The sequence below is a fragment of the Talpa occidentalis genome, unplaced genomic scaffold (genome assembly GCF_014898055.3).
Source record: "Talpa occidentalis isolate TD23 unplaced genomic scaffold, MPIMG_talOcc4v2.1 talOcc4.4, whole genome shotgun sequence".
In the NCBI taxonomy this organism is placed as follows: Eukaryota; Metazoa; Chordata; class Mammalia; order Eulipotyphla; family Talpidae; genus Talpa; species Talpa occidentalis.
This window is the reverse complement of record NW_023604295.1, coordinates 77,202,267-77,216,062: the sequence shown is the minus strand read 5'-3', so window position 1 is coordinate 77,216,062 and position 13,796 is coordinate 77,202,267. Positions and strand designations below refer to the sequence as shown.

Below are 13,796 nucleotides of genomic sequence, written 5' to 3'. Positions count from 1 at the left end.
TATTTAATATGGGATTAATAATCAGAATATATAAAGAACCCCTACAACATAATGACAAAAAGGGAAGAAACCTGATTTTTAAAATGGGCAAATTATTTGAATAGACATTGTCTAAAGACGATAAACAAATGGCAGCAAGTACCTAAAAAGATGTTCAACATGACTAATCATTACAGCAATGCAAATCAAAACCACAGTGAGATACTATATCACACTGAATAAGATTTGCTAGAAAAGAAAAAATAGGAAGTGTTGACAAGAAGTGAAAAGCTGGAAGGCTTATACATAGCTTATGGAAATCTAAAGTGGTGCAGTTGCTGTGGCAATTTTTCAAAAAAATTAAAAGTGGAAATATCATATCATTCAGAAATTCCATTTCTGGGTATAGACCCAAACTAATTGAAAGTAAGGTCTTGAAGAATATTTGCACACCCATTTTCACAGCAGCGTTGTTCACAATAGACAAGGGATAGAAGCAACCCAAATGGCCATCAGTGGATGAAGGAGTAAACAAAATGTGGTGCTTGCATGGAATGGAATTTTATTCAGCCTTAAAAAGGAAGAAAATCTGACACATGTTACAACATGGGAGAACCTTGAGGACATTATGCCAAGTAAAGTAAGCCAGTCACAAAAGAACAAATACTTTAAGATTTCATTGTATGAAATCAAAGTCACTGAAATAGGAAGTAGAATAGTAGTTGCCAGGAGCTGGGGGTGGAGGGAAGAGGAAGGAGGAGTTGTTTAGTGAATGCGGAGTTCTAACATTGGTTGCACAACAATGTGAATGAACTTGCTATTGAGCCTTATACTTAAAAATGGTTATGATAAGGGCCTCCTTGGTGGCGCAGGTGGTTGAGTGCCGCACTGTGAAGCTGTCCGCAGCCTCTGCAGTGCGGGTTATATCCCGGCCGGCCAGCAAGTGTCCGACATGGCGCGGCAAACCTCTCCTATCTGGCCCGCTGCTCCCCTCAGCAGTGTATTTCGTCAATCTGCCTGTTCTGTTCCCCACTCTGTCTCTGGTGAATCCGCTCATACTCCCACGCATCTCGCCTGTACCCCAGTTCTTGTATTAAAAAATAAATAAATCTTTAAAAAAAATGGTTACAATAAATTTCATGTTAGTGTAATTTACCATTATTAAAATAATGATACTTCGTTTCATGTGGCACTCATAAAAGAGACTCATTATGTAGGTATAAAATATTGACATCTGCGATTGCTTTGAAACAGGATATTGCTCACGCCTGGAGTCAGAGCACAGAGCTGGAGGAGTGAGTGAGTGAGTCTGGGGCCACTTCCACGTCATCCCTGGTCCACCAAGCACTAGGTGCTATTACTGTACCTCTTGAGGATTTGATCAAGAGCTATTATTACCTTCTAAGAAAACTAGATGCTTTAGGTGTGAATGTGGTGTTTATAAAACTATGCAAGATGAAAACTTTCAGGAAAGGAAAGAATAATATGTGAGTGTTATTATGCTACTTCTATAAACATTGTGACATTGTTAAGAGGAAATCAGTCCCTTTAACTAGTCTGGGCTAGAAATCTATTAATGATAGAACCTTTGTCACAATAAATAATATTCAGTACCCAGAGACCAATCTTAAAAGCCTGCTTTGTATAACTGTTGAAGTATATCATTACAAGTTTATTTTTAGAACAGGATCCTGGAGCTTTGACTAATAGCAGTCAACTGAGGTAATTCTAGCTTAATTTTGCAAGTGTTCTAATGGTTGTAAAAATATGTTGCTCATTAATCATAATGACACTCAGCAAGAGATCAGCATTTTATAGTGCCATAAAAGCATAGCAAATGTTCCCATTTTCCATAGTTATCCTTTGTTGGAAATAGTTTGTATAATTTAGAGAAATGCAAATAATTTTTGAGGATCAAATTCCATTACAAATATCCACACAACAGAAATGTGTTGAATTCAGAAGTTTTTGTAGTCTACATTCAAAGTCCCTGGAGTAGTCTTTACCTTGCAATCTTGGTACCAGAGAAAATATCACCATCAACAGCCAGTTTACAAATGCGATCGTTTAAATAATACTTGTAAACTAATTTTCTTATTTGAAGATTAAATGTCATTCATTCTTGTTACGTAGTCTACTTCTTTTTCTATAATTTGTACTTTGTCAATTATTTTTCATGTTTAGTTTTTATGTTGTCAATACGATGAGGAAGAAACAGGAGAACCATATAGCAGGAACAAGGGTCATTTACAAAAGAAAGTCATAGATTATAAATTAGAAGTCATAACCGTGTTTTTGGCATATAGTCCTCATGATGCTTGACATTTTATGGCCATTAAAAATATTATATTAGGGCCTCCCCGGTGGCGCAGCGGTTGAGCCCTGGGTTGCGAAGCTGCCCACAGCCTCTGCAGCGCTGGTTCGATCCCCGGCTGCTCCCCGGCCACCGGAGGAGGGTCCCACATGGCGCACAGACCTCTCCTGTCACCCGCTGCTCCCCTCAGCAGTGTACTTTGGTCCTTCTGCCTGCTCTGCTCCCCGCTCTGGCTCTGGTGAGAGAGAGCTCTCTCACCCTCCCGCGCTTCTGACTGTACCCAGTGCTTGTATAAACAAATAAATTAAATAAATAAATAAATAAATAACTCCTAAAAAAATATTATATTAGATCAAGTAATATTTTAAAAGCACTCTGTTATGCAGAAAACATTGTTACATTGTTTTTGAGTATTATTTTTATTTTCAGGATTTATGGCTTCCTATATCTTTTTTTAAATTTTATTAATGAAGTACCCTTGCTTTATATCCTTGTTAATATGATGACAGTATAGAATTTCTCCCATCAGGTGTGGACACCATTGATGTCCCACCACCAAAGCACCCATATTCCTCCAGCATAGTACACTGTGCTCTTCCCCCAGTTCTGTTCTTATCCCTCCCTCTACCCCCTCTGTATGCTGCAGATCTATAGCCAGCTTTCAAAGGCTGACTTTAATGGTCATCTTTAACTGACTCTGTGTCTGGTTTCTCTATATTCCACATATAAATGACACCATCTGGTATTTATCTTTCTCCTTCTGGTTAATTTCATTTAGTATAATCCCTTCCAGCTCCACTCATGTTGCTGCAAATGGCATGAGTTTATCTTGATAGCCGAGTAATTTTCCATTGTGTATATGTCACATCTTCTTGATCCACTAATCTATTTGGGGGCACTTAGGTTGTTTCCATATCTTGGCTATTGTAAGTAGTGCTGTAATGAATATAGGAGTGAAGGTTTCCTTTCTAATTAATGTTTTTGTGTTCTTTGGGTAGATACCTAGGAGTGGAATTGCTGCATCATCTGGCAGATCGACTATCAGCATTCTGAGGATCCTCCACACTTCTTTCCATAAGAAGAGGACCAGTTTACATTCCTAACAATAGTGTAAGAGAGTTCCCGTTTTCTCAACACCCTCACCAGTTATTGGCATTTACAGGGTTAAAAGTCTCTCTCTCTCTCTCTCTCTCTCTCTCTCTCTCTCTCTCTCTCTCTCTCTCTCTTGCCTTACAGACTAAATGGGAAGTTTTAAAGAGATAAGGGGAAATGAAGATTTACCATGGCAACTTGGCCCAGAGACCTTGGGCAGATAAAAACCAAATGATTGTTGAAACAGGCCCATAAAGTCACCTGAGGCCATAAAAGCCTGATATAAGTTCTAAAAAAATGCAGGGACACTTTAGTAGCCAGCAGCCAGCACAAACCTATGTTCTAAATCTTAGAAAGCCCACAACATTGATAAAAAGTGCCTCAAACTTCCCTTGTGTGCAACACTCTTGTTTTGCCTCCTCTTTCTCTAGCCAGGTAACTAATAAATCTACATTTTCTACTTTCTATACTACCTCTGGTGAATTCTTCTATTCCCTGAGACCCCAGTGTCCCTTCCTGGCAGTTGATCTCCCTCTCACAGAACCAACATTTGTAGTTTCTGGTCTTTTAAATATAGGCTGTTCTCACAGGTGTGAAGTGGTATCTCCTTGTGATTTTGATTTTCATTTCTCTGATGAGAAGTGAGGAATATTTTTTCATGTGCCTGTTGGCCAGATGCATGTCTTCTTTGGAGAAGTGCCCGTTTAGCTCTTTTGCCCATTTTCGACTGGGTTGTTTTCTTTTTGTTCAGCTATGTGAGCTCTTTGTAGATCTTTGATATCACTTCTTTTTCAGGTGTATGGTGTGCAAATACTTTCTCCAATTCAATGGAGTGTCTCTTCATTTTGGTCACAGTCTCTTCCAGTATGCAGAAATTTTTTATCTTGATGTAGTCCCGATTGTTTATATTATCTTTTATTACCCTTGCTGCTGGGCATGAATCCTCAAAGGTATCTCTGAAGTTTATGTCATTGAATGTATTTTATAGTTTCAGGTATGACATCCAAGTCTTTTATCCATTTTGTGTAGATTTTCATATATGATAGGAAATAATGGTCAAGTTTCATTCTTTCGAAAGTGGTTGTCCAATTTTTCCACCACTATTAATTGAAGAGGCTTTCCTTGTTCCAGTGTATATGCTTTGCTCCTTGTTTTAGATTAGCTGTCCATCTACCTATGCTGTTATTTCTAGGTTCTCACTCTATTCCATTGGTCTGTGTGTCTGTTTGTGTTCCAGTATGATGCTGTTTTGATTATTATAGCTCTATAGAGTTGCTTGAAGTCTGGGAGTGTAGTACCACCATTTTTCCCCTTTTTTTCAGGGGGCCTTTGACTGTTTGAGGTCTTTTGTGGTGCCATATAAATCTCAGTGGTATATATTCCATTTCTTCAAAGGATGACATTAAAAATTTTATCAGGATTGCATTTATCTGTACATTTCTTTAGGTAGAATGGACATTTTGACAATATTGATTCTTCCTATCCATGATCAGGGAATAGCTTTCCATTTCTTTGTGTCTCATATTTCTTTTAAAAATGTTTTATAGGGCCTCCCCTGGTGGCATAGGCAGTTGAGCAGAGCGCTGTGAAGCTGTCCACAGCCTCTGCAGCACCGGTTCGATCCCTGCTGGCTGGCGAGGGTCCCACATGGAGCAGCAGACCTCTCCTGTCTCGCCTGTTGCTCCCCTCAGCAATGTATTTCGTCAGTCTGCCGGTTATGTCCACCCCTTTGTCTCTGGTGAACTCTCACCCTCCTGCACATCTGGCCTGTATCCTGGTTCTTGTATAAATAAATAAATAAATCTTAAAAAAATAAATAAAAAGTTTTATAGTGTTCCTTGCATAGATCTTATAACTCTTTGTTAGGTTTCTTCCTAAGTATTTAATTTTTTTTTTTTTTGGTATGATTGTAAATGGGATGACTCTCTTAATTTCTTCTTCTTCTAGTTAATTGTTTGCGCATAGAAAGGCAGCTGATTTTTTGTGTGTGTTGATTTTGTAGCCTGCCACTTTGCTGAACTGGTTTATTGTTTTAATTAGCTAATCCATGGTGTCTTTAGTGTTTTCTATGTGTATTATGTCATCTGCATATAATGATAGCTTTTCTTCTTTCCCAATTTGGATTCATCTTATATCTTTCTCTTGCCTAATTGTTTTAGTAAGGACTTCTACTGGGTTGTTGGAAAAGTCAAGATGCATTTTTGTATAGAAAAAATATGTCATGACTTTTCTGAAAACCCATTATTGAATAGTAGTGGTGAGTGTGGACGTGACTGTCTTGTGCTAGATCTTAGTGAAAAGGCTTTCAGTTTTTCACCTTTGGGAATGATCCTTGTTGTGGGTTTATCATATATGGCTTTTGTTATGTTATATTATCCTCACTTTTTTGAGGACTTACTCATAAATGAATGTGGAATATTTTCAAATGCTTTCTGAGTATCTATTGATATGATCATATGATTTTTTATTTTCCTTTTTGTTGGTGTGGTGAATTACATTGATTGGTTTTCAGATGTTGAATTATTCTTGTGATCATGGTACAAATCCCACTTGGTCATGATGTATAATCCTTTTCATGCATATTTGGATTCAGTTTTCTAAGATTTTATTGAGGATTTTTATATATTTGTTCATTAGGGAGATTGGTCTGTAGTTTTATTTTTTTCTGTTGTCTTTGTTTGGTTTTAGTATTAGCATGATGGTGACCTCACAAAATGTGTTTGGAAGTATTCCTCTTGTCTCAGTTTTTTGAAACAGTTTGAGCAGGATAGGTATTAATTCATATTTGAAAGTTTGGTAGAATTTGCTTGTGAAACCATCCGATCCCAGACTTCTATTTTTAGGGAGAGTTTTGATTTGCTGTTTCAATTCCATTGCTTATGATTGGTTTGCTCAGGTTTTCCATTTCTTCCCTAGTCAATCATGGATGATTGTGTACTTTAAAGAATCTGTCCATCTCATCTAGGTTGTTGAAACATAAATGTTCATAGCACTGTCTTATCATCCATTGAATTTCTGCGGTATCTGTTGTAACTTCTCCTTTTTCTTTTTTGATCCTACCTACTTGAGTTTTCTCCCTCTTTTTCTTAGTGAGACTTGCTAGAGTTTTGTCGATTTTGATTATTTTTCTGAAGAACAAGCTTTTGGTGTCACTGATTCTTTGCACTGTCTTTTAAATTTCTATTTCATTTATTTTCTTCTCTAATTTTAATTATTTCCTTCCTTTTTTGGCTTTTTTGTTCTTCTTTTTCTAGTTCCTCAGGATGAAAAACAAGATTGCTTATTTTTGTTCTTTCTCCTTTACTGACGTGGCTCTGTATTTCTACATACTTCCCTCTTAGTGCTGCTTTTATTGTGTCCCTTACATTATAGAGGGTCATATCCTCATTGTGATTTATCTTGAGGTATATTTTTATTTCTTCTCTGATTTCCTAATTGACCCAGTGTCTTTCACTAGTATGCTGTTCAGTCTCCATTTATTAGAAGTATTCTTTGCTTTCTTTTTGTAGTTGATTTGTAACTTGATACCTTTACAGTTTGAGAAGATACTTGGTATGATTTCAGTCTTCTTATTTTGCTGATATTTGTCTTGTGGCCCGGTATGTAATCAATCCTGGAGAATGTTCCATGTGCACCTGAGGTTCTGAGTCTTCTCTGAATTCTTCTAATTTCTTTATGGTACAAGCTTGGATTCTATATAGGAGGAATAGGTCTTCCATGTTTTTGATATTGGGTTCTGGAGATCTGGTCTCTTTCCATGGTGTAGTATTCCCCTTGGAGCCACAGCAGTATTTGTTGTGTAATTCCACTTTCCTGTTTTTCTTCAGGATCTCAGTGCTGTGGTCCTGGTCTTTACTAGCTGTGTCTCCATCTCTCCCATATTGTGCTTGGACACTCACCTGAGGGCAATTGTGGGTTGCTGCAACCAGATGGGGTCTTCATGACCTGGACTGAGGCCTGCACCCATTTTCAAGGTACTGGTGAGTACTCTGGGTCTGACCAGGTTTTACAGTTCATGAATGTTGCACTTGGGACTTAATTACATCTATTAGTCACTTAAGACCCTGCCATTCTAGAGTTCCATCAGTATGTTACATATGATCCTTCTTATAATGATCTTAATGGCCAATATAAAAATATGTGCCAACAAAGAACAAATTATCTTCAAACTGGAAGCCTAAAGTGTTACTTGAACATAACTTTAATTTTTTTATATTGGATTCTTATTTTGTACTTTCTTCTAGTAGAAAGTACTAGGATTTTTTTTAATGTTCTTCTTCAAGGCTACAAATGTTTCTCTAGTAAGTAAACAAGCCACATCTTCAAAATTCCTTGTTTTCTCTTTTGGTTAGTTCACAGCTCTCATACAGACATTTAAGGATTTTCTCACTATCTATGAGAATTAAAACACAGCTGTCAATTGTAGAAATTTAGTAAATAGATTGCTATCTTTTGTTCAATTTTGTAGCTCTGTGGAAAATAATTTAATTTCTTTTCCTATTTGCAAAGGGAACATTTCCACTGAAAACTTATTGACAGTAAGGAATAGGTTGTATTTCCTTCAAAGAAAATCTTAATACTTATTACTTTGTATTTTCTATTTGTGTCAAATTGAAGAGTGGCATTAGGTGAATGCCCACAAAGCACCTTAAAGGATAAGGAAGGATTAAACTAAAGACTAAACTCTGAGACAGTTTTATGTACACGGTAGCACATTTTCCTGGGGCTTTGTGTCTTTTCTGGTATCTGCAGAGGATATCAGAGATGTTTCTGTCATGAAATAGGACTAATCATCTTAGTTGAGTTTGCATTTAAGGCAAGATGAATTAATTCAATTTCTGAAACATCTGTCAGATTTGTTTTTCCACCTACAGTCAAAAACTTCTGCAGCTGAAAGACGGGACGTCTTTCTGTCTGGATGGTTCTTCCATGAGCAATATCAAAACCAAGAAGTATTCACAGAGGCTGTAAGTATACAACCTACATATTGATTAGCCCAAATGGAAGCTAGTTATTCTTAGTGAAATATTTGTACATACAAAATAATAAGGATAGTTTTATCTTAAAAAGAATATAATTTAATATGAATTTAAAGAAAAAGGGGAAATATGGAAATAATCTTGTATAAATGTCATCAATAGCATTCCTTACCAAGTCACTGCATACATTATAAAAATAAAACGGTATACTTTTGAAAAATAAAATTTTATAAGAAAATACTTTGATTTCTGTATAAATTTTATTTCTCCATTACTAACAGTTTGTAAACTAATGAATTCATATTTGGTTACTACAGAGTAAATAAGATATACTGCTCCTGCCATATAAATATACTGTCTCATCTAAGTTTCATAAAGTAAAAGTAAAATGATGTTATTTAAGACAAAGCTATTACATTGTATATAAATTTATTGTTAAATGTTTTATTGCCTTAAAATAGATTAAGTGCCTAATTGTTAAGTGTCTTATACATTTACTGTGGGTTTTTTTTTTTTTTGGCCTGCCATTACTCCAAATAACTATATTCCAAAAATTGTTATGATGGATGGACTATGAAATGCCAGAGTAGAAAAAAATTTTTTTTTTTTTACTTGAGGAGTAATCACTGATAATCAGGGAACAAAATCTCATTATTTCTCAATTTGTTAATTTAAATGATTGAACTAAAATACCTACAATTTAGTTCAATTATATGAGTATTACTAGAATTTCACTTTAGTTGTATACAAATCTATGTATGATGGATGTTGCTTCACAATCTTATGAAGAGACTGGACAAATTTTATTTATTTATTCATTTATTTATTTATTTATTTATTAAAGCTTTACTTATTTATTCATATAAGAACTGGGGTACAGGCCAGAGGTGTCGGGGATGAGAGGATTCACCAGAGACAGAGTGGAGAGCAGAACATTCAGACTGAGTGAAATACACTGCTGAGGGGAGCAGCGGATGAGACAGGAGAGGTCTGCTGTGCCATTGGGTTGCTCCCTGGCCAGAGATCCAACTTGTGCTGCAGTGGCTGCTGATAGATTCATAGGTTGCATCTTAACCCCTGGACAAATTTTAAACTGTAACAGGACATAAATTATGTTGTATTTAAGTGGAAAGAAATTACCTAATTTCTCACTCAATGTTAACAAAGTTTTATTCCTTTTCATTATGACAGATGTTCCTAGAATGTTACACTTCGACAAGGAATGGATGGATCTAATGATAATGCACTTCCAGAGTGAAAACAAGTAAGAGGTGAGAGATGCATTCACGCACCATCTTTGATCTTCAACCACACATTCTGCTGCCACTGCCAAGACTTCAGATTAACTTTTTTTTGTTGGAAGGATGACTTACCCCCATGGTGATAACTCATTTTCATTTAGACTGTGCTGGTATAACATGAAAAGTTATTTAAAACCAAAATTAAGTTTATCTGCTTTCTAAAGTGGCATATTAGTGTTGCAATTCTACACAGTAGAAAAGAAATCTCTAAATGACTCCCCTATCTTTAGTGAAATGGATAGGGGAGAGAGAGCTGAAGAGACCCATAGTCTCAGAGCAGAATCTGAGAGAAGGGCAGCTAGGCCTCTGCAAAACTAAGTGGGAAGAACTGGTTTGGAGTTGTTGGGGTACCAGCTGAGAGAAGGGCAAGGAAAAAAAGAACAAGAAGATCTTGAAATGTCACAATTATCTGAAAGAATGTTTCACAGTGGAAAAATCTGGTATTAAATTTAAAGTTTTTTTTTTTTTAACACATCCCTCTCCAGTCTGCCAAGATCTCAATAAAGTCAGCAACACACATGTTGCCTGTGTGACAGCTTTTATATGGTTATGGTGGGAAATAGACTGCATCCTGAGCCAGAGAGGAGAGAACAAGTATGAGATGTGCTCCTTTAGCCAGAAGGATGGCCCGAGACCCCCACAAGGACACAAACACAGACCAGAGCGTCCATGTGGATGAAATTCCCAGGACTGGGCAGAAGCCTTGCAGAAGCCGTGGGAGGGAGGTTGAAGGTGATCTCAGCTGCTCAGATTTTTAAGAAGCAATGTCATTTGTCCTGTTATAAATGACCATGATGAACACTTGGGTTATGATATTTTAAGTGTAACAATGTCTTCCACTTGAAATAGCGACTGGGATAATTTTAGAATCCCCTTGACTTCTTCTCAGGAAATTACATGCATCTACAGTTAGAAGCAGTTAAATATTTATGCCAATTTGGTCATCTCGTCTTATGTTAAACTTTAAAAAACAATGTATTCTGAATATCAATACAATTATTTTTATTTTACACAACATTCCATATATTATTTAAAAAAATTCTTATTGGATATACAAGTAGTCTTGTCATACTTTTAACTATAGTTATGAGAAATTAGCATGATTTCTGTTCTCACAGTTAATTTTTCTGCTGAAAGTGTTTGATAATGAAATGGTTTGTGGCAGCTCTTTTGGCCTTCTTAATTTTCAGAGAGATTTCCCATTTATTATTTTTAGAAACTGGAAATATACTTCAGGAAGTATGAAGGATGTATTAGCATTAACATGCTTTTCAGAACTCACATTACTATAGGACATCTAGAAGAGAGAATAAGTGAAGATACTGGGGATTGTCTTACACTAAAACAAAAGACCTTAAATGATATGTCCCTCTAATTTTAATTGAATAATTCATATTTTTCTCAGAATTGTAAAAACCTTTAGTTCTCTAATCAAACTTTCAAATGTAAAAACTTACTAAATATAGCAGCTATTTTGGCACAGAAAGTAGAAGTATATAATAAGAATTGGTGCTCCTAGAGTTGGGGAGACCAAGTGCTGTGATACAAGCAGGCCGTCCTTTTTTTTTTTTTTTTTTTTTTTTTTTGTCATTTAGGAAACGTGATTTTTGATTGGATTTGTTTTACTGTGATTCTGCTATACTGTATTTGTAGCTCTTAATTCTATTATCCTTTTGTTGTTGTACTTATTTATAATGGTTGGAGAATAAGGATAAGATGAAGGAGGATATATACCTTTAGAAATAATCTGTCACTGTTATCCTGGGACTCAACCCTGACAGAAAGATGCTGTGGGACCATAAATCAGAAAGGTAACCTGGATATATTCTGATTTGACTTGCTGGCATAGATTTGTCTCTGTGGTAATATGTTCTTTAATGTTCTGTTGAACCTGTTCTCTTTAGTGAAATTAAAATGCATGTGTTTGAAAAAAAAAATATATAGCAGCTATTTTAAAAATTAACTGATTTCAATGAATATAATCTTAGAATTCCTATATCATAAATAAAAAATATTCTATATATAATTATACAAATTCGGGGTTGGTCAAACTCAAATTCCCATTGACTTTAATAAATGGTAATAGTATATAGATGATAGACTGAAATATAATTGAATTGATTGTCAGTCTAGCTACTGTGCACAAGGCAAGCTTTCAGTAAATATTTGCTGACTTGGCAAGGGCTTTAGTTCATGGATTCATGTTTTAGTTACTGCCCTAATCAGTCTAGACAGAATTAGCACTAGCTAAATCTTCTGTGTGCTGCCTGGAAGGGTTTGTTAAGGGTAAGAGTCTGAAGAAAGAGATTAAGGCATCCTCATCCTCCTAAAGTGCTGGGCATCCGGGTTTAGTGCTCTGGGTCAGAGGAATCCAGTCCAACTGCAAACCTAAGCAGTATTGCACCTCGCATTTGGGCTTACCAGACATGCTCTGCACATAAAAGGATAGCCCATTCTGTACTGAGACTCAAGAGGATTTCATCTGCTGTAGCAAAGTGACCTTGGTTCACAATTGGTCTACCTATTTCTAAAATAGGAGAGAACACTTTGAAAATGTGAAAGTTAATATTCAAAGGCTCATGGGTTGATCTTATAACTTAGTACCCCCCAAATGGTTAGTTCGTAAAAACAGATTTAGAATTCGAGTATCTACTTGACTAATGAACAGAGAGAGATCTGGTCAATCTGGACTACTTCCTTGGAAGTGGTTCTAGTAGTATTTGCTTTACAATATAATTTGGTTTACGGCAGTGAAGCTATTATGTATGATATAATAATGGTGATGAAAAGTCATTATGCATTTGCCAAAATCCATGCAATGTACATTCATGAACCTAAGGTTCATGTAGGCTCATCAGTTATAAGAAATGCACGACTCAGGTACCACTTGTTGAGAGTGGCAGAGGTACGTATGCATGGGGAGAGGTCTATGTGAATTCTCTGTACTGTCTTCTTAATTTTACTACAAACCTGAAACTGCCATAAAAGAAAATCTATTAAATAAGTATATGTTTTAAATTGTATAAGACATAAAACATATATGTATAAAATTTGGGATATACAAATGCTAATAGACATAATACAGAAAAATGTATTAGTCCATTTACATAATGGACTATATTATAGTGATATAACAAAAATATAATATTGCTATAGTCTGCATGGTTTATAAAATACAGACATTTATTTCTCGCAATTCTGGAGGTAGGAAAGTGAGGTCCAAGATCAAGGTGCCAGCAGATTCAGTGTCTGATTGGAAAAATGCTTGCTGGTTCACAGACAGCTGTCCTCTCCCCGTGTGCTCAAGTGGTGGAAAGGTTAAGGAGTTCTCTGGTGTCTGTTTTCTAAGGGCTCTTAGTCACAATCAGGGGAACTCCATTTCTTTTTTAAGATAGATTTATTTATTTATTTAAGAACCGTGGTACAGGCCAAATGCGCTGGGAGAGTGAGAGGATTCACCAGAGATAGAGCAGGGAACGAAACAGGCAGACTGATGAAATACACTGCTGAGGGGAGCAGCGGGCGCGACGAGAGGTCTGCGCGCCATGTAGACCCTCGCTGGCTGGCGGGGATCGAACTGGCGCTGCAGAGACTGCAGACAGCTTCACAGCACAGCGCTCAATCACCTGAGTCACCAGGGGAGGCCCAGGAACTCCATTTTTATGACCTAATCATCTACCAAACACCACCACCTCCAAATATCATCACTCTGGTGATTAGGTTTCATTATAGGAATTAGAGGTGGGGGGGGGGGGACATTCACTCAGTTAACAGTAATGGACAACAATTTTTTTAAAGATATATTTATTATGCATACAAGAACTGGGGTACAGGCCAGAGGTGCGGGGAGTGGGGTGAAAGAATTCACCAGAGACAGAGTGGGGAACAGAACAGGTAGATTGACTGAAATACACTGCCGAGGGGAACAGCAGGCAAGACAAGAAAGGTCTGCTGCGCCCATGTGGGTAGCTCCCTGGCCAACCAGGGATCAAACTTGTGCTACAGTGGCTGCGGATAGCTTCATAGTGCTACGTCTTAACCACTTGTGCCACCAGGGAGGCCCCAGGCAACAATTTCTGGAAAAGAAAAATTGGGCAGCAGTAGATATGATAATGATAAGTAAATATGCAC

The 13,796-nt window shown here is 36.7% G+C and overlaps 1 protein-coding gene across 1 annotated transcript in view; it reads right to left on the bottom strand.

Moving 5' to 3' along the window:
• LRRC31 (leucine rich repeat containing 31) overlaps window positions 1-7,352 on the bottom strand; it is a 69,477-nt gene extending 62,125 nt beyond the window's left edge. Inside the window, exon 1 of the mRNA XM_054701115.1 lies at window positions 7,285-7,352. Coding sequence (XP_054557090.1) covers window positions 7,285-7,352 — 68 coding nt within the window. The remainder of the gene's footprint in view (window positions 1-7,284) is intronic.
• Window positions 7,353-13,796: the final 6,444 nt, after the last annotated feature.